At 37.9% G+C, this 26,150-nt stretch overlaps 1 protein-coding gene across 4 annotated transcripts in view; it reads right to left on the reverse strand.

The window, feature by feature from the left end:
• The window catches only part of arhgef10la (Rho guanine nucleotide exchange factor (GEF) 10-like a), a 161,842-nt gene that overhangs the window by 101,183 nt on the left and 34,509 nt on the right, over positions 1–26,150 (reverse strand). For all 4 annotated transcript variants that reach the window (XM_055183277.2, XM_055183279.2, XM_055183278.2 and 1 more), the window contains 6 exons: positions 23,672–23,851; positions 19,841–19,957; positions 17,025–17,117; positions 11,145–11,315; positions 3,133–3,278; positions 1,802–1,974 (listed from right to left, as the gene is read on the reverse strand). In XM_055183277.2, the coding sequence (XP_055039252.2) occupies positions 1,802–1,974; positions 3,133–3,278; positions 11,145–11,315; positions 17,025–17,117; positions 19,841–19,957; positions 23,672–23,851 (880 nt within the window). The remainder of the gene's footprint in view (positions 1–1,801; positions 1,975–3,132; positions 3,279–11,144; positions 11,316–17,024; positions 17,118–19,840; positions 19,958–23,671; positions 23,852–26,150) is intronic.

Consider the following 26,150-nt stretch of genomic DNA (forward strand, 5'->3'; position numbering starts at 1 on the left):
CTCACATGAAACTACCGCGTGCTCACGTGAAACTTTCGCGTGTCAAAAAAGTTTCACGTGAGCACATGAAACCATCGCGTGCGCACGTGAAACTACCTAAAAAAACTAAACAAAAAAAACTTTTTTTAGCTCAGGTGAGGTGATTTTCCAAGCAATTCAAAAAAGGAATATATCGCAAAACTGCAATGGAAACCATTTTTCCGCATTTACATCACCTGATATGCATAAAAGTCACATGATCATTATTTAAATATGGCACGGTATGTTTGGTTGGAGGACAAGACATAAGACGTATGGTCGACTTGTGGCGTCACAAGAACCGACAGGCACATGACATCAAAATACCACGAGAGTGATTCAGGAACCCACTGCTCTGTATGCTTTCAAATTGCTCTCGCTGTATTTTAATGTCATCTGAATATCGGACTGCGTGGCGCCATATGAAGTTAAACAAACCGGTCGGCATCATTTTTGGAATGACTTATCAAAAGACAACTAAAACATGTTTTAGTAAAACATATTTTTACTAAATATGTTTAGGTCAACTAAAAGTGCACCTATTTCATTGCTGCAAACAACGTGTGTATTTGGTATAATACAATCTGTTTGCATGGTTTATGGTTAAAAACACATTATTTTCCACATACCGTACATTTTTGTAGCTTCAGATACCCTGCCTTTCTCAAACGCATTGATTTTGTACAAAACTCATCGATCTGAAAAGCGTTGTGTCTCTGATTGGCCAGCTAATCTGTATGTTGTCATAGGCCTGAATACCTGTGACGTCAGCCGGAAATGTGACGCTCCTTACCATGTTTGAAAGATTCGGTTGCTAACAGGAGTTAACTTACAGGCTGGAGGAATTATGATAATGTATGTCAACAGGTCCAGGAAGTAAACTGTTGCCTACAATTTGTGTTTTTGTTGTAGTCCAAGAAAAAGGATTTGGGGTGGAAACAATAACTCGCATCATCGTTTACTTTGGGGCATGTACATTTTGCATATTGTTATTCAGACTACAAATCACTGTAAACTTGATGTTTATCAGGATCATCTTTTTGCAAAGATAACAGCTGCTCTTGGTCTAAAAAATGATGCTAAAGTGAGATCAAAATGACCGTCATAAACTATTATAAGTATGCAACCTGCCTGCGATTTTTAGTGCATGCGGTCCGATGAGCCAGAAGGTAAAAAAGGAGGAGAGATATACAGTAGTAAAATGCCTTCGTGAGGGCCTAACATTAAACATCTTCTGCCATCTAATTTCCTGCCTCCCCTGTGTGCACAATACAACATGGATGTTCCAAAGACAACACCATTAATATTTCAGCTGGTAAGCAAAGGCCTTAAACAGCAAAGCCCTTTACATCCTGATAACACTTTGTACCTGGAGCTCTGTCAGCATATTTATCTTAGTTCCCCTCTTCCTCCTCTCTGTCATCAAATTTAAAAAACAATAATGTTTTGTAAGATGGTTCAAGCCTGATACCAATCTCCCGTTCTCGCTTCGTTCTGATTGGAATTGGGGAAAATAATCCGCCCGGTCTAATGACAGCACGCAGAATATGTTCGTGGTCTATCAGACAGTGAAACAAGATTGCTTAGCCCGCGCCTTTGTTGATCCTCTATATCTCTCCTGAGATAAACCCATCTGCGGAGGCCATAAAAAGGCGCATTGCTCAGGAGAAAACGGTCAATTAATTGAAAACGTCTTTAAGACGTACGTCAAGGGTGCATGTTATCTGATTGTTTAGAAAATACAAAGGAAAGTTTATGATGGTAATAACAGAGTTGCCATTACCCGCTGCAGAAGAACCGCTCGAACGCTTGACGGCTCCAAGCTGATATAGAGAGTCTTTGCTTTGGGAGCCCTCTTGGCCAACCTCCACTACCTGAACTTGCTGCAAGGGGGCGCTCCATTTCATGGTGTACTTGGGTCCAACCGGTACCAAACTGCTGATGTCAGGGGGCCCCCTGGTGGAGACAAAATGAACATCATGAGCAAATTTTTCTATCAGATGACATTATAAGATCTACTTTACAGAAATTAATGTGACTGGTCAGCTGAGGGCACACCGAGGAAACAGTTTAGGAGGGGGATTTCCTATAAATACAGGATTAGCATTAAAATCACCTCGTAGAGACCTTTAAAGGTGCAGTGTGTAATTTTTAAAAGGACCTCTTGACAGAAATGCAAAATAACATACAAAACTATATTATCAGGGGTGTATAAAGAATTTTTATAATGACCCGTTATGTGTTTATTACCTTAGAATGAGACGTTTTTATCTACATACACCGAGGGTCCCCTTACATGGAAGTCGCCATTTTGTGCCGCCATGTTTCTACAGAAGCCCTTAACGGACAAAATTTTTTGCTAAGTTGTCTCCGTCAATGACATGTTTTTCCGGTGGCGGCTACCGTAGCTTCTCTATGCGTTTCAAAAGCGAGGGGTGAGCAGTGGACTGAGCTGTTGGTTGCAATTTGCAACCTCACCACTAGATGCCGCTAAAATTTACACACTGCTCCTTTAAAGGGCACATAAAGGCATGCACAGCAGCCTTCGTGATTTAAAAAGTTGGTGAGCTGGTTTTAGCTGGTGTAGCAAGCTGGTCTAGATGTGTTTTGGTTACTTTTTAAGCTGGACTAGGAAGACTAGCTTAAACCAGCTACCACCAGCTAAAACCAGCAAACCATCTTAAGCTGGTTTTTCAGTAGGGTATTGTGCCTACTGTAGGGTATTCGAATGATTTGACATTGGGCACCAGCACAACCTTTTCAACATAGCTGTTTACCTTTTGGACTGCTGAGATGTGATCAATGGTGCTGTCATGGGTAATCTATTTCAATGCACCGGTGGCGACCATTACCTGTGATCTTTAGGGTTGATTTCCATCGCAGCAGCTAAAAACCTTGCCATTTGTGTCCAGATAATGAAGGCCTATTTGACTCTGCCCAGTTCCACCCTGCATTGCACCATATCAGGGCAACATCAGTGTAATATATTTCACCTTAATGTTTTAGGCTCAAGTCTGTATTTAGACCATCTGACAGGTGGTAATCTGTCAGTGTGGCCTAAGGGGGGACGGTTAGATGCAGAGAAAGACGATCAACCTTGTCCCGCACACGTACTTGACATTGATGTTGGCACAGATGATCATGTCACCGAAGAGAAAGACTTTCCTCTCCTTAGACTTGAGGACCTGTCCGCGCTCGCCGTACACCGTCTCAATCAGGGTCTCGCACAGGATCAAAGAGCTCTGCTCGGAGTTTAACAGCTGAGGAAAAGCACAGACAAAGATCACACGTACTGTAAGTCTACCAATTGCATGGCTACACACTTGGCTACAGTCATGAGATATTAAAGGGTCACAGGCGAGCAGGTCACAAGATTGAAAACAGGAACTTGGTACCTTTACGGGAGCGATCGCTGTATCCCTTACACCGGTTCACAAATATCAGCTTAAAAATAAAGATGTACAGTACTGTGCAAAAGTCTTAGGCCACCATGCCAGAATTAGATTTGATGTTTTTGCAATGTTAGTGATCATATATAATTGCTTCTCGGTCTCTTTAATAGAATACATTCAGAATATACAAGAAATGTGTATATAGTATTAAAAACTGTATAAAAATGTAAACGGATGTGTCAAGTTTTTAGGGTACACTCCCCTTCCACTTGAACAATAGCATAAAACTGCAGGATCTTTTAAACCTAAATAAAATTAAATCCTAACTTCTAATTTTAAAGACTTCATAAGACTTTTTACTTCATTCAGCTCAAAAAACGGTCAAAATGTGTTTAGTGCCAAGAGAGGTCACACTAAACACAGACGATGCCTAAAGAAGACATTGAGTCCTGAAAATTAAAAAAAAAATTGTACATATTTCCTGCATTTTCTGTTTGTATCTTAATAAAATAGATTGAAAAATAAATATGGATGGACATTAAAACTTCTAAAACAACAAGTCTGGTGGTGGACTTTTGCACAGTACTGTATTTATAAAGATGAATGTCTGAAATGTATGGGGTTTTTTTTTCAATATAATTAGTAAAAGATTTAAATAAAGATTAGTAAAAGTAACCTGCAATTTTGGGTTTTAAACAGAGATGGCGATAGAGAGGCAAACGTTATGCATTGCACCTTTAAGCATTAAAGTCACAATGAAACGGAAGTTGTGATTGTCTTATTTTCCCCGTCATAATGATATCTGAGTGAAACAGCTTTTGAAATGAGAAAAAATAAGGTGGGACTTGAATTCGTCCATCGATGGAAATTGGATTTGATTTAAAAACATTCCATTATATTTAAAGGTATTTCATGCTTTCGGACTTATTAACACAGTTTAAAGGTGCAGTGTGTAAATTTTAGCGGCATCTAGTGGTGAGGTTGCGAATTGTTACCAACACCTCAGTCCACTGCTCACTTCTTGCTTTTGAAACACATTAAAAAAATCTACGGTAGCCGCCACCGGACAAACATGTCATTGTCGGAAACAACTTAGTAAAAACAGTTTGTCCGTTAAGGGCTTCTGTAGAAACATGGCGGCACAAAATGGCGACTTCCATGTAAGGGGACCCTCTGTGTATGTAGATAAAAACGTCTCATTCTAAGGTAATAAACGCATAACGGTTCATTATGAAAGGTTTTTATACACCCCTGATAATATAGTTTTGTATATTATTTTGCCTTTCTGTCAAGAGATTCTTCTAAAAATTACACACTGCGCCTTTAAGAGTTGGTTTCCTCATGCTAAACAAATGAAAAGTTCAACAAAGTGTGTTACAGAGTATTTCTGTGCCGAATGCACTTCGCCAGGGTTCGGAAAGTTTTTGAATACGGGTCAAGCTGACGTCTCAGGGGTAAGCCATACGTACCATTTATTTTTATGGGCACTTCCCCCGGAAAACCACGGCCACACGTCAATCAGCGGGTGAGCGAGAACCGAGGATGCTAAGTTCCAAGCATCACTTCACGCAACAGCTTTGTTTTATATAAAGACTCAACAATGGCACGAAAGAAAAAGTGTGTTTTTGGATGTAAGGCGAAGAAAGCCAGCATTATGAAAACAATGGATATAGTTTGTTTATCCGGGGTAACAGCGGAGTTTTATGTGTGTGTTTGTTTAATGCTTGCATAAGTTGGATGCGGTAAGTAAGACTTCTGTGTTATGTAGGAAATAGGCGCGTAAGTGCATATTATATAAACGACACGAACATGTAGTAAATCATAAGTTATCCAGTCAGTGTTGTTTAAAATGTTGACTCGTGACTCGCTCCTCCCGCAGTTCGTAACTCCACATTTTTTCGTACGTTATCGGAAAGAATCTGTAAAGCTACTCTGTCTTTTATAAATCTGATAAAACTAAAGACTCTTCGGAGATATGAAGAATGTAATAATAACCTATAGGTACTCCAGATTAAAATCAGATACGCAGAAACAGCGTGTGTTATGGACGCTTTATGACATTCCTTTTATGGACAATAGTAACATATTAGAAACATTATTTCTCACAATGCTTTAAATTACTCAAAAAAGTCCTTAAAATACAAAAGGTTATGAAGATGGAAAACATTTATCTTGGTACACACAGATACAGCACACATATGCGTACCAGGCACATGCCCACATACTCACACCTCAAATATTCCATGTTGTTAATTCTGTACTGTACCTATTCTGAATGTATAACGTTATGGTGAAAAAAAACTTGTTTTGTGTTACGAGACGGTCCCATAGTTCATTCTCATTATATTAGCAATAATACAAAAGAAGCATCGCCCAAAGCCCAGCGACTCAAACAAATATTACATACTGGTGTTTGATCAGTGAGGAGAGTAGTTTTATAAATAATGCATCTGCTGCTGTAGCCTCGGCACAACACGGCATCACACAAAATGAGTCGCCGCATCCGCTGGGAATTGGCAGCGCCGCTTGGCCTTTGTTGAAATGCATGGAAAAATTAGACCTTCAGTCAGTCACAACACTTCCTCCAGGCTCATTGTTTTTATAGCAAGAGCGCCCCCCGAAGGACATGGAGGCAATCAGGATGTACGGAACGAGGGATGGGTATCCTTTCAGGGTCTGGAGGGTGTGACTGCACTGGTTTGTAGGTTTAGATGGCTGTTTGTGTGTAAGAGAGAGAGAGAGAGAGAGAGAGAGAGAGAGAGAGAGAGTAAGAGAAAGGGAGAGAGGAATGTATGTGATGTGCGTGTTGAAGAGAGACAGGGAGATACTGCAGTCTGAGGCTATATAATATGGTGCACAGGGTATCTATATAACTTAGATAGTCTGAGACACAGGATGAATATTTCATTTTATGTTTATAGAGTAATGGTACTATTTCACATTGGAATTCAGCTCTCTTACTGCACCAAAACGAAATGCTGTGCATGGACTAGGATCTCAGTTGAATTGAAACAAAAACTGTGGTAGGGTTAAAGCTGTAACAGAGTTGGTAGTACATAAGAGCAGCTGGGCTCACAGTGACACAGGTTCAAATCTCCACATATCCAATTCTTTTTCGTCCTTTTTTGTCACTCTTAACTTTTTCATGCTAAAAAGCGCATTATAATTAAAAACTAAATTGAATGAGATTTTGGATGACCAGACCTAATAAAAAAATCATATTTTTTTTATTATTGGGAGTTACCTCCCCCAACCCCCACAAACCATGCCCCTCATTAAAAAAAGAGCACAATCTTTTTTTTCATATTATTTTTCATCTTTTTTCTATTAAAAAAAGAATCTAATAAAGAGAGATTTGTGACTATAATTACCAGTTCTTTTATTCACACTTAAATTTAAAGGTTAAGTGCACTGCACTGTGGGACACGATATTGCATGCGGTGTGCACTGTAAAATATTGTGCATTTTAGGAAATGTTTTTAGTCATCCAGATATTCTACAAAACCAGAAAATTTGCATTCAGTGCAAGTACACACAACATACATACTACAGAACTTACTGCAGAATAGTAATTCTAAACATAGCCGAAAATAGCAAATCCATCACAACAGAGAGAGTGAGAGAGAGGCAGACCAAGTTAGAGAGAGAGAGAGAGACAGAAAGAAAGAGAGAAAGAAAGAGAGAGAGAGAGAGACAGACAAATGACTGCAGTGGATGAAAGTGGATCGACGGGCAGATAAAAAGAAAGTGTTTCAAGCAAGAGACACAAACTTGGCAAGTTTAGACTTTCCAATTAAGTGTCTCATTTACTTCCTAATTCCTCTTCTTCAGAAATGCATTTGTTCAGATTTGCAGCAGCTGGCCTGTGATATGAGGATGGTAATAGAGAAAATACACCCGTGTCATCCGAGACAGAAATAATGAGAGATAGGTTGGTTATTTTTAAGCTTGGATAATGTCCAGGTATTACTAACGTCCAATGGTATTTGTACAGTAGTTTCTCGGGTTTCTCGGGTTTTATGATAATCCAGGACTAGGCCATTTAAGAAGTTTTTACAAACATACCTTACAAAAAACACTACAGGTGCACTGAAAAAAAATGATTCATTGAATTTAATCAATTTTTTAAGGTAAGAGGTTGGAATCAATTTATTTAAGCTACATTTAAACAAAAAAGATTAGTAAAGTAAAATAAAATATAAAACTTTTGTTTAAATGTAGCTTAAATATATTGATTGTAACCACTTACCTTAAAAAGAATTGATTAAATTCAATAAATCATTTTTTCAGAATGTGCATCTTAAAGGGATAGTTCAAACAATTATGACTCACCCTCACGTCGTTCCAAACTTGTAAGACCTCCATTCGTTTTCGGAACACAGTTTATAATGTTTTAGATTTAGTCCGCGAGCTTGTAAGACCCTTCATTGAAAATCTACGTACGATATACTGTCCATGTCCAGAAAGGTAATAAAAACATCATCAAAGTAGTCCATGTGACATCAGTGGGTCAGTTAGAATGTGTTGAAGCATCGAAAATACATTTTGGTCCAAAAATAACAATAACAAATTGTCTTCTCTTCCGCGTCTGTTGTGAAGCGAATCCCCAAGACTAAAGTCATGTGACTGCAGTGACGCGGATGACGTGTTATCCTCAGACATGTTTGCAAATTGTTTTATTTTTCAAACTTACAGCGTGTTTCTCCCTCAGACTGTAAACAAAATAAATAAAACAGCTGGGGCGCACCTGATAACATGTCAGCCGCGTCGTACATCATCCACATCACTGCAGTCACGTGACTTTAGTCTCGCGCATGCGCTTCACAACAAAGGCAGAAGAGAAGACGATGCTGAGTAAAGTCGTCATTTTTGTTATTTTTGGACCAAAATGTATTTTCGATGCTTCAACACATTCTAACTGATGTCACATGAACTACTTTGATGATGTTTTTATTCCCTTTCTGGACATGGACAGTATATCGTACGTAGATTTTCAATAAAGAGTCAACAAGCTCTCGGACTAAATATAAAACATCTTAAACTGTGTTCTGAAGATAAACGGAGGTCTTACGAGTTTCGAACGACATGAGGGTGAGTCATTAATGACATAATTGTCACGAATTCGGTTTGGTCGATTGCTTTGCTTTGGGTTTTTGTGTTGTGTCTGTGTGTGTTCTTATTTTGACAGCTTTCATGTGCGCGCCGTTTCACTCGGGTGCTCCTCCCTTCACTCATCATTCTCACCTGCGCCCGCACCTGATGGTAATTATTTCTTCCTCTCGGTTTGTTATTTAATTCCCCTCTTCCTGCAGTTCTCTGCGAGTCCGTTGTCTTATGTTTATCGCCATTCTAGTCTTGCCCTGTTTATTTGTTTTCTAGTCTAGTATTTTTTCTTGTGCATTCTGTCGTGTTTTTGCCCGTGCTGCCTGGTGTGCTTTTTACTTTCTCTGCTTCAGGATTACGCTCTGTGTATCTCTGCTGTGTTGGACTGTGATTGACAGATCTTCAGTACTGGCGCTGTCCAGTGGTGCTTGCTGACCATACTCGCTGCTAGTTCAGAGACTCTACTGACTGTTTGCTTCCATCTGCTCTCCCTGCGGTTTACAGCGAGTTTTTCTCGTAGTGTTGGTATTGTGGATTATCTTACCATTGTAATCTACCACTACTTCTCCCTGTTTTTATACAGAGTAATCTACACGTTGGTTACGACCAGCGATCTCATCACCCTGCCTACGCGCAGCGGAGCTCGTCACAGTTAGAAGCTAGCGAGTGTCAGAGATCAAGCATCACCGCGCTGTCCATTCGCCTGTCAGTTACAGCAGAGATTTTTTCACCCTGTCATCAAGCAGCGGATACGTACATGATCAGCAGAGATTTCTTCACCCTGTCACCAAGCAGTGGATACGTACATGATCGAACTGAGATTTTTCACCCTGTCACCAAGCAGCGGATATATTCACATCTGAGCTCTCCAGCTAGACTCTTTACATATATTTCACCCTGTTCTTCTAGCAGCGGATCTCTTCTCTCTCTCTCTGTTTTTTGGTGACTTTATTAAAAACACATTGCAATTGGATCCTTGTCTGTTTGTTATTTCCTGACAATAATTTTCATTTTTTAAGTGAACTATCCCTTTAAGACTGGGACTAGAATAAGCCATTTATGGGAAACCGCCCCTGAACAGGGCTTACTCCCAGATTAAAAGCTATTTTTTCACCAATGTTTTGTCTCAAGATGCACACTAGTATTGTTTTTTGTTAGGTTTGTTTACTTAAATGACCTCATATAACTAAGGCCTAGTCCTAGATTAATCTAACTCTGTCTGGAAACCACCCCTACATTTTTTCTGTCGTTTATAATTTTTGCTTGTCAGATTCTACCATATTAACCCGGATCATCAACTGTCTGTTACGGCAAAGCAAAATACTGTTCATCTAAGGACTGTGGCCATGAGAAATATTTTTACATAATTAAATGATGCTATATTCTGACATTCTCATTCACACATGAAACCGAGCCAGTCCTGGCAGCAGTGATTTGCCAGGAAAAGATTTAAAGCCTTTCTAAAAGTCTCTTGTTAGGTGAAAGAGTGAACTCATTCTTCAGAGAACTCAATATAGTTCTAATAATACAAGCATAATGTCAAGAGAACATGAAGTAACAAGATATTTATGCTTTCTCACACACATACGTAATTTATTGGCATGCTCCTACTGATTTTTTATTAGGCAGTCGCTGTATAAGCGGTCACACCCCACGACTGTGTCCCAAAAGCACAAATGCAGAAGTCACTTTATCAGACTCTAAAGGGGATCGCACACCGGCCGCGCAGCTCAGCGTCGAGTCGCGTCGCGTCTAGGACAACTCAGAGGTATTGTAAACCGGAAGTGCACATTAAATAGCGCGAGCTTCGTCAGATTGCATCTACTTCAAAATGCTAAATATATGTTAGCAGCCAATGTTAATTGTTAATGATTTGGGACAAATATGATGTTATTTAATGTTAACATATGTTACTGGCGCTCTGTGGCGTAACAGGGATTTGACTTCCTGAGTCGTAGCTGGGTGCCGCGGACAGGCGCCGGTGTGCGTATACTCATAGAAAACAATGTGTTCGATTTTTTTAGAATGGCGCGGCGCTGAGCTGCGCGGACGGTGTGCGATCCCCTTCAGTTTGATCACAAATAATTCACTCGCCTGTGAGTTTGAAACACCAAGAAAACAATTTGTGAATTAATTTGTACTAGAGATGGACCGATATATCGACTAATAATTCAACACATTCTCACTCCCCAAGGCGTCAAAATCCGAAGCATGCCCAAACGCCTTCAGCGTCAGTATTAAGACGCGTAGGGTGCCCATATGCGTCACCATATCGACGAAATGGGAACTCCGCTGCCCCCATGCCAATCCCTCAGCATCGGATACAGACGAAAGGGAATCCCGGAAGGCGACGCCGCCACGCCACGCGACGATCGGCAGGACCATGCCGCCTCCAGACGGCAACCACTCAACTTCTCTCCAATCCTTAAACCATTGTCGCTTGGGGTTGGGGCTAGACTTGGTTTGGATGTCAGTTTAAGTATTGGTTTATACTTTTTGTCTTCTGATTTTTAAGCCATTGTTGCTTGGGGTTAGGGTTAGAGTTCAAGTTTGGGTTAGGATGTCTGTATTGGTTTATACTTTTTGTCTCTGTCTATAGAAAATGTAAAGTGTGTGTGCGTGTGTGTGCACCTTGCTGAGTGTGCGGTCAGTGACACAGCGAGCGAGCTGCTGCGTCTCAGTGATCTGATCAGCCACCCTTTTCTGCTCATTCAGTTTCTCAGCGAGGGTCTCCAATTCAGTCAGAGCCAATTGCAGGGGCAGCCTGTCCACATGGCCGGCAGGGGTGTTCTTCAGCATGTCCTTCAGTGAGATCGAGAGAAAAGGAAAGAGATGAAGATGTTACTGGATTAAAAATCCCATGCATTTGTTCTGGAAACAAAACTGAGTTTGATGAGATGTTTTATATCTAATATTACTGTACCGATGCTATACCGTCATGGCGGCAACAATATCAGACTAATATCATGTTAACAATCCTAATGGCTATATTGCACTTACCTTTAATGTCTTGAATGATCATATTATTCTAATTCATGTTTGTATTATAGTTTATTTCACTGTGTATGTTGTGTAATGTTTTTTATTACTATTACTGGCACCTTATGTCATTTTCTGTTATTGCCTATATCGCGTGCATTGACGATTTGCCAATACGATACAAAATTATCATGCCAATAAAAAAGTTGAAGCAGAGAAAAAAAGTGCACGAGAGAGAGAGAGAGAGAGAGAGAGCGAGGTGGGGCAGGCTGGTATGGTAATGGGCGAAAAGATAGAAAGTGATCATGTGAGAAAATGAATCAAAAGGCAATGAGAGAGAAAGTACAAGAAAAGCAAATGAAAATGAGTAAACGAGAACACACGCAATCATTTGAGGAAGCTAATGGCACAGTGTAATGAGTGCACCTCTTCAACACAGAGAACACATTAGCTATTGTGATGTACTACAGCGCTATTAGCATTCATTTAAAGCTGGTACCCTCACACCCACTCAACGCTAAGAAAAGCGGGTCAGACAAACAGTACCACCTCACTTTCAAAAGCATAGCATTGATCAGCCTTTTGGGAGTCATTAATACAGTCGTGCTACTGAAACAACATTCACAGACTCATGTGCACAACAGTTCAAATTTGTGACCCTGCATGTTAAAACCCGGCTTATATATTTTTGTTATTCCCTTTTTTAATCAAATCACAACATTCTGTATATAACCTTGATCTCTTTAATATTGACTGAGTAAGGTCAAGACAAAGATTGAAATCACTTTTTGATGCTCCAACTCACGTTAGATTTTGAGACTTTTTCTTAGATTTCACAGACGGTTACATTTCACAATCATGAGCATGTTTTCTTGAGAATAACTCTTAAAGCAGTGCTTCTCAAATAGTGGGGCGGGACCCCCAGGGGGGGCTTTAAGCGACACCAGGGGGGGGGGGCGCGCGAGACTCGGGGAAAATACTTTTTCAGGAAGTGATTTTTTTTGCACTGTCACTTAAAGACATTATACCCCAATCACGCTGATAAGCCGCTTGAGTTTTTATTACTATTTTTTGATTATATTAAATTTAATTTTTCAGTATCAAATGGTCAAAAAATATTATACTTTAAATAAGGATTGTTTTTTTTTCAGGCAAATTGATGCATTTTAAGTTTTTTTTGTTACAGACTAAAAAACAATGTTAATAAAGTTATTCTTTGTTGTAACTTGATCAATATTTCTATTTTTGTGTTTTCTTTAATGTTAATAAGGATACAATGTTTTGCAGATGTGTCATTTTATAGACAAATTATACTATTTACAGTCGCGGCGGAGAGTTGGGGGGCCCGAAATGTTTACTTCTTTCTAAGGGGGGAGTGACAGAAAATAATTGAGAAGCACTGTCTTAAAGGAATGTATCAACGAGAAAAAAAAAAGATTCTTTGTCATTGTTTACCTAACCTCAATTTTACTGTGTAGTTTACACAGATGCAACCTAGGCAACGATGTTGGTTAGTAGACACCCTCCTTACTGCTGATTGGCTACAAGTGTGTTTTGGTAGTCGGCCCGACTCCCTTTTCCGAAGTGTTTTTTTATAAAAATCATGCCGCTTTTATTGCTTCTATGTACACTCACCTAAAGGATTATTAGGAACACCATGCTAATACTGTGTTTGACCCCCTTTCGCCTTCAGAACTGCCTTAATTCGACATGGCATTGATTCAACAAGGTGCTGAAAGCATTCTTTAGAAATGTTGGCCCATATTGATAGGATAGCATCTTGCAGTTGATGTAGATTTGTGGGATGCGCATTCAGGGCACGAAGCTCCCATTCCACCACATCCCAAAGATGCTGTATTGGGTTGAGATCTCATGACTGTGGGGTCCATTTTAGTACAGTGAACTCATTGTCATGTTCAAGAAACCAATCTGAAATGATTCGAGTTTGTGACATGGTGCATTATCCTGCTGGAAGTAGCCTTCAGAGGATGGATACATGGTATGGTGGTAATAAAGGGATGGACATGGTCAGAAACAATGCTCAGGTAGGCTGTGGCATTTAAACGATGCCGAATTGGCACTAAGGGGCCTAAATTGTGCCAAGAAAACATCCCCCACACCATTTCACCATTGCATTAATGAGAAATTGAACAGGTGTTCCTAATAATCCCTCAGGTGAGTGTATATCAAATGTGTAATACACAAGGCACTTTCTTGTATGTGTGACTGATTCCAGATGTACGATAATTATCGTAATAACCTACAATAATTTCCACATTTTGTGACGCTTCAAATGGTCATTGCAAAATCAAAGGGCATCTACTGTATACTTATTGATCTATCTGTTGATCCTACGTCTACCATCCTAATTGTGAGAAGAAAGCAAATGCGTGTAACGCATGTCTTCTATCTCTTGGTTTTGGCTAGAAGGGATACAGCTATGGCTTAAATCTAGCAAGATGTTGGGTTTAGGGCAGTGGCGGCTCCTGACTGCTCATCCGAGGGGCGCAAATTCAAAATATGTGTTCGGAGTGTCATGTGTGTTGCTTGCGTTTTCAAAATAAGTGGTTGTTACGTCATGTGAAACCTGCGTTTTTTAAAATAAGTGCCTACTGCACACGCGTCAAAACCATTTAGTACACGCCCTTAACAGTAAACTCTGATTACAAATGCGAGCATCTCTTATATCATAAACCCTTTAGACGCATCTGCAGCAGGCACTTATTTTGACAAAACACGTGTTGCACATAAGATCGCTCGACACGCAGAACACGTATTTTGAAATTACGAACCACACACATGACGGGCTACATACATGTTGTGACGAATTTCGCATCGAGCGCCCTCGAAAAAAGAAGCCACTGGCCGCCACTGGTTTAGGGTTAGGTTTGGGGTAGGATTAGGATAAAAACAGAGCTCAGAGATTTTGTGATTTTGTCTGTTTGCTGTTTCCTCATCTTGCCACAAGTCCATCTCTTCTTGAGTTATGTCTTCTCTGCCAATCATCATTGAGAATGACTCTTTTTTTCAGTTGTTTTGAGTCTCCGACTATACACTTAGGAAAATCTACTGGAAAAATCTACAGGCTATCAAAAGTTGTTTGTCTAGATAAAATAGCTGTATTCTTCATATTCGACTACTACTGTACTATTATTTTTTCAAAATGCTATCATTTTGAGGTTTGGTACAACACTTGGACATTTCCAATCTGGCAACACTGGTGTGTGTATTCCTTTAACTGTTTATGCTTGATTTAAGCCTTAAAAGAAAGCGAAGACAAACACCAGAAGACATCAGAGACGTCTCATCCCGTCTGGGTATCTCGTTCTGTCAAATGAGTGATTAAACACAGGCTACTTTAAAGTCAAAGCATCAGAAAAAGTCCTTATTCACATTCATAACTTATCTATCAAAATCCATGTGTAATCGATGCCCACTGAGGTATGAAATGAAGTGCCACGGCTCCTCTCGCTTGGCAAAGTTTGGCTCTGAAATCCTCGCTCATTCTCCGTCCACAAAAACTAAGAATAAGTGAATGAAGGACACGAGAGAAATTAAGACGGAGCGAAAACGATTCTGCGATAGAACTGTGGTGAATTCATGACATTTTACTGTCATCCGAGACCTGCTGGCAGAGGAGGGCAGTGTGATATTTCTCAAGTAGATCCTGTTGTCGCTCTGACATTTCGGCACGTGACATGCATGCTTATTTGTTTAAGGGAATATTTTACTTAAAAAACAGAAATTTCTGTCATTGCCTACTTGCTACGCTTTGATCTGTTTATTATTCATATGCATTTGGAAGACATTTTTATCCAAAGCGACACACAAGTGCTTTCAAGGTATACATTTTTATCATGTATACATACATTTATCAAGGTATGACCTTTGCGCAATCCTCAAACATCTCTACCAAATAGGACATATTATACAACAACTATTAAACAAAGCTACTGTATAATAGGCCTCAGAGGATTTGCAACACAGTCCAGGATTTATTTAGGCTATATTACTGTATGTTGCATTTTGTCATTCATCTTCATTAAACACATAACAGAGAGCAGTAAAACATTTCTGCTTTCATAGAGGAACACACGGGAAACATGTCTGTGAAATCCTGCATAAAATCTCATAATGTGATTATGAGATTTGGAACATTAAAGTTAGATTTTAATCATATATTTCACATTGATTTCAATCTTTGACATGGCCTTACTCGGTTATTATTAAAGATAAGGGCTGGTAAACAACTAATTGCGATTAATCGCTATTAATCGAATACAAAATAAAAGTTTGCATAATGTGTGTGGGTGTGTAATTTTGTGTGTAAATTCTGATATATTTTATATAATATATAAATAAAGATATATATAAATGAATACAGTTTTCAAATTTTTTGTATACATTATATATACATAATAATTACACACACAAATATATTATGCAAACACAAACTTTTATTTTATATGCGATTTATCTTTTGACAGCCCTATTAATAATATTAAGGTTATATTATCAAAGAATATTCTTTTACTGTAAAAACAATAAAATCACAAAATTGACTTCAGCTGGATTTTCACAGACTGGGTCACATTTATTTAAAGGGACATTCCACTTTATTAAAATATACTAATTTTCCAGCTCCCCTAGAGTTAAACATTTGATTCTTACCGTTTTGAAATCCATTCAGCTGATCTCCGGGTCTGGCGTTAGGACTTTTAGCATAGCTTAGCATAATTTATTGAATCTGATTAGACCATTAGCATCGCTCTAAAAAATAAAGAGTTTTGATATTTTTCCTATTTAAAACTTGACTCTTCTGTAGTTACATTGTGTACTAAGACCGACAGAAAATTAAAAGCTGTGATTTTCTAGACAGATATGGCTATGAACTACTCTCAAACTGGCATAATAATCAAGGACTTTGCTGATGTATGGCTGCAGCAGGCGTAATGATATTACGCAGTGCCCGAAAATAGTCCCCTTGGTTACTTTCAATGACGGGGACAATTTTCGGCCTATCGGTCTTAGTACACAATGAAACTACAGAAGAGTCAAGTTTTAAATAGGAAAACTATTGAAACAGTTTAGTTATTTTTTTGCCCGATGCTAATGGATTGTGCTAAGCTATGCTAAAAGTGCTAGCACCATACCCGGAGATCAGCTGAAAGGATTTCAAAACGGTAAGAATCAAATGTTTAACTCTAGGGGAGCTGGAAAATTATCATATTTTCAAAAAAGTGGAATGTCCCTTTAAGCAATGCGAATTGTTTTTGACTTATTTACATTTCCTATATCCAAATCAGACCTTGGACCTCCATGATACATGCATTCAATGCTAGATCATGGCTGTGGGCCAGGAGAGAAATGTCAGCCAATAAGTTACCAAAAGACCTGGCATGGTCTCAGCAAGCAGTTCAGTTTCTAATAGACTTGCTTGGCCACCAATTTCCAGTCACTTGATAGGGTACGCCCCCTCCAGCACTCGAAAAGACTGCGGCGGGTGAAAACAGTTTATGGATAAATACTGACCTGCAGGAGAAGGATGAACTGAGGAAAGCGCTGAATGGGCTTCACCATCAGACCGTAGAGGGTTATGCGGTCAACGCTGGACGCCTGCTTTTTCTGTGGACATAAAGGAGGAAAGGAAAATAAAGTCAAAGAGAAAAACACAGCAATTTTAAAGGAGAAGAATCTTGGCACTTAAGAGAGTAAGAGAGGTGGGTGGAGGTTTACATTATACTATTGATTCTTTAGTTCTTGCCAAAAGACTTTGGCAGTCATAACATTGTGCGCTGTCAGAAAGTTGGTGTTCTTTAGAGCCCTCCAGCAGGGTTCAAAACATAAGTGTCTGACTATGGTCAAGTATTTGTGGAGTTCAAATGGTTTCGAAAGTAGGCTACTAAAGAAACTTTCTATCAAAAGTATATTATTGCTGTGTACTACACAAATATTGTGCATGTAGCTTTATCAATCTTCATCAATTACCTTGTATTTTTCAAAAAAAAAATTGCCAGGCCAGGATTAACACAACGTAGTGCCCGAGGGTGACCACATTTGAAGGGCCCCCCAAAATATCAATATTTTCTCTGTATATCTTTTATCATTAACTGTTCATTTTGTATCTGCATCTTTTTAACAAAATAGTACAAAACATGAACAAATATTTATTATAAATATGGTCTTATCAGGGCTTCAGACTTGACATAAAATGATTGACGTGTCATGCAGATGCAACCCAATCTCACGGCAAGTCGTGTTATAGTCACAAAATATTTGATTAATTTATTCGTGTTCATGGACACGATTTTCTGTTTTTTTTTGTGCCATTGCTTTTTCGAGTCAGTCAATACGAATTTCTATAAATAGTTTTTCGTGTTCGTGGCACGACTTTCTTTTTTGTGTCATTTTATGTAGTTTTCTCGTTATTTTTTCCTATTTTTTACCATTGCAATTGGGGTTGAAATTTTTTTTTTTATATATTAAAAAGATTTTTTTGGCATTTCCCATTCATTTTCATTTAAGGGTAATTTTTACCCCCAATGGTCTATTTAACCCTTATGTGTTGTTGAGGATGTTTTCATCCACTAGAGGTTTTTTTTACTCTTAATTTGGTCACAACTTTCTCTCTGTTTTAGCAAATTAAATGATTTTTGGTGACAAATCTTATACTTACATATATTTTAAGAAAATGTTTCGAAATTTTGGAAAAACTCAACAATATACCGTGGGCAAATTTACTATCCTTTCGTGTTGTTAGTGGATGAAAACATCCACTAAATTCAAGGGCTATAAAAATGTATGTAATGTATTATTTGTGTGTGTGTGTGTGTGTGTGTGTGTGTGTGTGCGTGCGTGCGTGCGTGCGTGCGTGCGCGTGCGTGCGTGAAAAAAGATTTTCTGTAAAACTCTTCTCTGCATCAGATTTCTGAACATCATCTATTATGAACACAAAAACAACTTCAAATAAACTGAACAATGAACTCAATAAAACACACACACACACACATTCTGGTTTCCATGTTTTGTGGGGACATTCCATAGACGTAATGCATTTTATACTGCACAAACTGTATATTCTATTCCCCTTACCTACCCCATTCCCTAACCCCAACCATCACAAAAACCTTTGTTGTACCTTAGATTTTCAATAAACATCATCTTGTTTGATTTATAAGCTTGTTTCCTCATGGGGACATCAAAATGTCCCCACAAGGTCACAAAAACACTGGTATTCTTATCTTTGTGGGGACAATTGGTCCCCACAACGTGATAATTACCAGGTACACACACACACACACACACACACAAACAATAATATGCTTTTATGATGGAGTTATACTCCATATAAGTCAATGTACAAGCCAGAAATTATGCTTTGTTTTTGCACAGGGCTACTAAAGGGTTAATAGTGCCACATGGTGATCAACAGTAAAATTTACAAATTTGACCTCTTAGCAAAATGAAAAAGCACCAACATTCAAAAATGAATGATAAAAAGGTGTCATAGCTCTGCAATCAAAAAAATTGGTTATAATGGAAGTCAATGGGGCAAAAACAGCCACTAACAATAAATGAGGGAGAAAAAAAGTAAAAACTGATGTTACACAAAAACTAAAAATGCTTCAAAGCCAATGTTTTTACCAATATTTAAAATGCCCAAGACTGTGAAAAAGGTTAAAAAAAAATCCAGGTTAGAATAACTTTTTATATTGAAAATCAGCAATTAACTTGGCAATTAAAGAGTTAAAATCATGGAATTTTTGTGAAGATTTGGTAGTTTTGAGGTTGATTAACAGATTTATGTAAAACAAAATTGGAAAGAATATTAATCTGATACATTTTTATAGCCGTTTAATTTAGTGAATGTTTTCATCCACTAACAACATGATAGGTAGTAAATATGAACAATGCACAAGGGTTAAATAAAACAATTACATCTCTTTAGAACGACCAAATCAAGCCCAGTTTTTTTATAAATATTTACAAATAGTCAGGAAAAGTCACAAAATCTTAGTCTACTGAGATGAAGGGAACCAGGTTTTTTTAATAAATGTGGCTTGGGGGTAAAATTGACCCCAAGGGACTTATTAGGGTTAAAATAGTAAACACAACATCTAAAACTAGGATAAATTCAGTATTAAGATTTAAGTGGCTTGCCTGAAAAAAAATCTGCTAACTCTGAAACTAACCTCTGACTTACACAAATTCATATCCAAAAAATAACAAGAAAGATAGTCATGGGTCAAAAATCCATAAAGAAGCACTGCCTCGACAGAAGTCAGAGATTTCTCAGAGTTAAACATATATGTCCATAAGTATTATTAGAAGTAAAGATCAGCCCTTACCTTGAGGAAGTCCAAAAATGCTGGTTTAGACATGCAAGCTTTCTTAATGAGGGCCATGGCATTGGTGAAGTTATTGACGTAATCGCTGTATACATCCAGCACCATGGACTTGGAGAACTGTGAGGGAATACAAGGAGATTTCTCTTCATTTCATGAAGTTATGGTCATCATTATCTGCCTTGTTTAGGCTTCTACTTGCAGCACAGACAGTTTCTCGTTTCTGCTGTCGAAAATTTCAATGGAAATGTTGCGGTCAGGCTACCTTAAAAGGTGGTTACAGGGCAAAGAAATGGAAGTAGAAAGTAATTTAAGTGTGGTTTTTATGTAAAGTGCCACCGTTTACCATCTCAGGGACCTACAGTAAACATCCTCAAAACTCTATTACTACTCAGTCTTTTAAAGAAGAGAAAATGGCAGCGATCCATTCACAGCCCTTTGATTGAAGCCGATCAGGCCTGCTGACAACAGCAGTGCTCGCAAAAGTTAGAAAGGAGAAGCCACAAATAGATGTTAAACCCGGTTAAACGGTGTCTCCTCTCTGGAGACGCAAAGTATATCAGGAAATGCTACTACACATGGTAAGAAGGTTATTTTCAATAAATGCACAGAGATACAGATGTGTCACTTTAAAACTCTAAGTCTTATTTACGAACTCACAGCAGGCCAATTTAACCAGACAGTAGTAGTTTAAACTGGACTTGTATTAACCCTGGGGACATATTTGACATATTGGGGCAGTTGCGACTCAGTGGCAAGGTAGTCATGCTTGTAACCCGAAGGTCGCCTGTTTGAGCCCTTGAGTAAGGGATCTTTCCCCTAATTGTTCCCTGGGGGGCTGCAGTGAGGTGTGATCATAACTTTCAATGTCGATAGGAGTCAATCTGACAGGACTCAAAAATCATGTTGATGGATGCATTGCAAAAAAATTATTTAAGAAAAAGATTCTTAGTATTTTTGTCTTGTTTTCAGTAAAATATTCTTAAATTAAGATGTTTTTTCTTGATGAGCAAAACGACATTAGAAAATAAGTCTAGTTTTTGGACCAGGAGTATCAAATGTAAGTGATTTTGTGCATAAACAAGCAAAAAAAATCTGCCAATGGGGTAAGCAAATATTTCTTACATTTTTCTTGAATTTAGTGTTTGAGGAAAATGTTTAAGATTTTTTTGTTTACCCCATTAGCAGATTTTTTTGCCTGTTTTGTGCACAAAATCACTCAAACTTGACACTTTTGTTCTCAAAACCAGACCCACTTTCTTGGGTCGCTTTGCCCATCAAGAGCATCTTAATTTAAGAATTTGTAGATATTTTATTGAAAACAAGACAAAAATACTAAGATTTTTTTTTCTTGAAAATCATTTTTTTGCAGTGTGACATATGACGAAGCATTTAAAGCTGCAAATTCATTGAATAACGTATACACTGCAAAAAAATATTTTCAAGAAAAAAAATCTTAGTATTTTTTCTTGATGAGCAAAAGAAACCAAGAAAATAAGTCTAATATTTAGACCAAAAATATCAAATTTAAGTGATTTTGTGTATAAAACAAGCAAAAAAATCTGCCAATGTGGTAAGCAAAAAAGTCTTGAACATTTTTCTTAAACACTAAATTCAACATTCAAGAAAAATTTGCTTACCCCATTGGCAGATTTTTTGCTTGTTTATGCACAAAATCACTTAAATTTGATATTTTTGGTCTAAAAATTTACTTTTTTAGGTTGTTATGCTCATCAAGAAAAAGCATCTTAATTTAAGAATTTTTAGATATTTTTACTGAAAACAAGACAAAAATACTAAGAATTTTTTTTCTTGAAAATCATTTTTTTTGTAGTGTGACATATGACGAAGCTTTTAAAACTGCAAATTTATTGAATAACGTAAGTATACACTGCAAAAAATGATTTTCAAGAAAAAACATTCTTGGTATTTTTGTCTTGTTTTTAGTAAAAATGTCTAAAAATTCTTAAATTGAGATGCTTTTTCTTGATAAGCAAAACGGCCCAAGAAAATAAGTCTAGTATTTAGACCAAAAATATCAAATTTAAATGATTTTGTTCATAAAACAAGCAAAAAAATCTGCCAATGGGGTAAGCAAAAAAATCGTGAAAAAAATTTTAAGCACTAAATTCAAGAAAAAATCAAGACAAATTTGCTTGCCCCATTGGCAGATTTTTTGCTTGTTTTATGCACAAAATCACTTAGGTTTGATGTTTTTGGTCTAAAAAATAGACGTATTTCCTTATGTTGTTATGCTCATGAAGAAAAAGCATCTTAATTTAAGAATTTTTAGATATTTTTACTGAAAACAAGACAAAAATACTAAGAATTTTTTTTCTTGAAAATCATTTTTTGCAGTGTAGGTGAAAAGAATATCTTACACTGTGCTAGTACTTTTTGGATATTTTAAATGTAAAAATCTTACATATAGTGCCTTTAATTTCTTTTGCAATGTAAACTCGATAATAACTGATACATGCAGTTTAATTCGTGTGTCCACACTTTCCAATACACAGCAGTGCAAATTCAGCTCTAAAGTAATAGCGAATTTTGCACAGGGGGCTTTATAAAGACCAGTAGTGCTATGCAGTAAAAGCAGGTCAAAGAGGCCAAACACTCTCTTTAAACAGACAAATAATGAGAGTGGTCTAAGAAAGTGTTTCCTATGAGGAGGGTCACAACACAAACTCATGCATTAGCCCATTAAACGCCCCGTGGCCCAATACTGTTAACACGCTTTACCTGCGCTCGCTGTGCTAGAAGACAGCCACCCTTACTCATATTAATTGGCTCCACTTTTGAAGTAAACCAAAGCAACTCTGTTGGTACCTAAACAGCTGTCCATTTATTAACATTAGCCACACAGCACCATAACAACACACAATGCTCCAGTTTAAGCTGCATGGGTGTTCTGTGTGTGGTTTATGAGAGAGTTTGCAGTTGCACTCTAAATTCTGATGTGTTATTTTTAACCCAATGGAGTAATAAATAAACCTATGCTGGGTTGCAATGCAGTGAAATACAGCATACAGGGTTCCCACGGGTCCTAGAAATCCTTGAAAGTTTGTGAATCTGGGGAAAAAATTCAAGGCCCTGGGAAGTTTTTGAAAATATACATACATAGATACAGGACATTGAAAGTGCTTGAATCTATTTTAATATGAAAAAAATCCATATTATTCCCTAAAAACACAGACTTTTTAAGCACACATGCTTAACTGTTCGCTTTAAATGCTTATATCTTCTGTATGCGAATGTTGATTCATACCAAAATGCTTTTTGGCATAGTTGTGTTTGACACATGAAAACGTCTCAGGTTACGTACAGTATGTAACTGTTGTTCCCTGAGAAGGAAACGAGACGCTGCGTCTCCCTTGCCATACTTCCTGCATCCCTGTAACGCCGTCTTTGGCAATATATCAGATAGCGATATACTTCCTGGCTCCCGCGTCACCCTGCCTTTGTCTTTAAGCCTCACCATTGGTTGAATTAAATATATACATTCAACGCACTTACCCTTGGAGGCGTCCCCAAAGTCAGTGTAGCAGTCAAACGCAGTGACGCAGCGCATGTTCCCTCGAAAGGGAACTGTAACAATGTATCGTAAAAGGTAACACAATGTAACCTTGCTCTCACTTAAAAATGTGTCCCCACATTTAGTCCTTAAATTTATTTGAGGGTATTGGACCTGGAAAGTCCTTGAAAGGTCCTTGAATTTGAAGTTAACTAAGGTGTGGGAACCCTGAGCATAGGTATTTGTTCTGTCCAATATTTACCCAGCATTGGGTTAAAAATAACACAGCATTTTTGCATTACATTGATTTTCATACTTACCGAAGCTACAAACAGGTCTCCGATCTTTTCGCTAGTGTCCCATTCGGCCACCCGAGATGCCAGAGCAATCTGGAACATGGAGTGGCACTGCATGATTTCCCATAGACGAAAAAATATGGGTCGGATTTTCTTGATGCTGAGGATCCGAGGCTCTGCCTCCATCAAAGGTCGCTGGTATTCCTGCAGGATCATGGGAAATGTTTTTATGCATTATTTATGCGTGCTCTAACTTATGTACAGGAATAAAAATGTTTCAACCTACAGATGTTCACCTTGACATCTACAGTCACTCTTGTCATTTTAAACCATGTGCTTTCTTCTCTTGAAAGTAAAAGGAAATTGCTCTGAAGATTGTTCTGGATTGTAATGATACTCGAGATATGACTTCAGAAGATTATAGGTTACATAGCGTGCATTTCGTGTTGACCATATTTCTTATACTTTTTAAAGCTTCAGTTTTCATTCACTGTAATTGCATGCAAAAAACAAAGTGAATAATTGAAATTTCTTCTTTTGTGTTGCACAGAAGAAAGAGTTGTCACTTTTGGGTGAACTATTCCTTTAAGGGTGAACCTTTTTGTATTTCTGCACAGAGAATAATTTCATTTACAGCTTTGAGTAGCCTTACCTTGACAAGGACAGGAGATTAAAAGTGTGTAGAATGAATCTTAACAGGGAGGTGAAAAAATCGTGTCTTACTTTATTACCCGTTTCATTCATTTGAATACAAGATTCAAAATGTCCTATTTGCATATATGAATACATCCCTGAAATAATGCACATATTTGACACATGAAGATATATGCATGCTTATTAATTCAGATTCACCTCCCTTTCTACGGCCTTTCTTTCTGAATCAGTGAATTTATGTTTTGTATTTTATTAGCTGTTCTCTCTTTCAAGGACATCAGACTACTTTTTCTGAATCGTACTAGTTTTTAAAGTTAATGGTTTATTTATGGCAAGCAGCTAGAACAATACAGATACCCCAAACTAATTACATTATTATTTTGTTCAAATCTTTTCCAATGCTACTTACCTTTATCTTGTCTCAAATATAAATTTAGCTAAGTTAAATGTTTGTTTAGGCCTAATTTCCTTAAATTGTGAAACGCGCTGTTGGCGTCCGCAAATAAACATCAAAGACTGAATCTTTAAAAGCAAAGACTTGGCTAGTTAGGTTGTGGACACACAAGATTTTTTATGCCTGCTTTCTTTCCATCCCATTAGTCTCCAAAGCTAATGAAATATCGACAAAGCGAAAATAAGACAAAGGATGAGGCAATGAGACGATTTCTCTCACTAAAGATGCGCCCCCAGACAACAGCACTACCAAACTTAATTACGCACCCCTTACCCCATCTCCCTCTACCTCTACATGTTCCTCATCTAGTCAACTAGACCATGTCTAACGTGTTATAAGGAGTGCAGGGATTGTAAAGTTCACCTGACAGAGCTTTGATTTGACAACAAAGCTTGAAGATAGATGCTGAATGACTAGATGTCATAGAGCGTAAAGCTGTCATTGATCTGTGATTCAATTTTAGACGGTGCCTCTGCCTTCAAAAGCAGGCGATAACAAATGCTTTTTTCTCAACCACTAGCTGAGTTCGGAAATATGCGTAACAAAACTTCACACTATGAAACCCAGCACACCTGCTGCTTTCATTTAAAGGACTGTGAATACTGTATGAATGCAAAATCAATATTTAAAAACAATTTATAGTGTTGACTTTTTGGGGAAATTGTAGAAGAATCTCAACATAATATTTTCATATGCTGTTCCAAAAGCTTAATTATAGAAGATATTTAACTATTTCATTGCAAAGACTTTTTTGTCTTGTTTTCAGTACAAATATCTAAAAATTCTTAAATCAAGATGCATTTTCTTGATGAGCAAAATGACCTAGGAAACCTTTAAGACAAACAATATACAATTTAAGTGAATTTGTGCTTAACTCTTTCCCGCTATTGATGAGTTATATCGTGAATTAACTCTTTCCCTGCCAGCATTTTTTAAAAGTTGCCAGCCAGCGCCAGCATTTTTCATGATTTTCACAAAAGTTTAATGCCTTCCAGAAAATGTTCTTCTTTAAATACAGAAACATACAATGTATCAAATGAAAGAACAGACCCTCTGCTTTAAAACGAAAAAAGTCTCATCCTACCTTCATTAGTTCTCCCTTTATCACCTCCCAAATGTATGGGTAGGTTTCCTTAAAAACACCAAACCCCGAGACAAAAGCCGAGACAATTCCATTATTGTGAAGGACCCCTGATAGGGATCACCCTCAAAGCGATCCTCAAAACATACACGGACATGCAGCTGTTTGCCCAAGGGAGATACTTCCGGGTTTTATAAGTTGCGGACGAGTGCCACCTGGTGGATAATAGTGGGATTGCCGGACATCCTCGTCATTGGCAAGGAAGCGTTTTCTCTTAATTGACGAGACAACCTGTCAATAGCGGGGAAAAGGTT

Source organism: Misgurnus anguillicaudatus, chromosome 14 (assembly GCF_027580225.2).
Source record: "Misgurnus anguillicaudatus chromosome 14, ASM2758022v2, whole genome shotgun sequence".
NCBI lineage: Eukaryota > Metazoa > Chordata > Actinopteri > Cypriniformes > Cobitidae > Misgurnus > Misgurnus anguillicaudatus.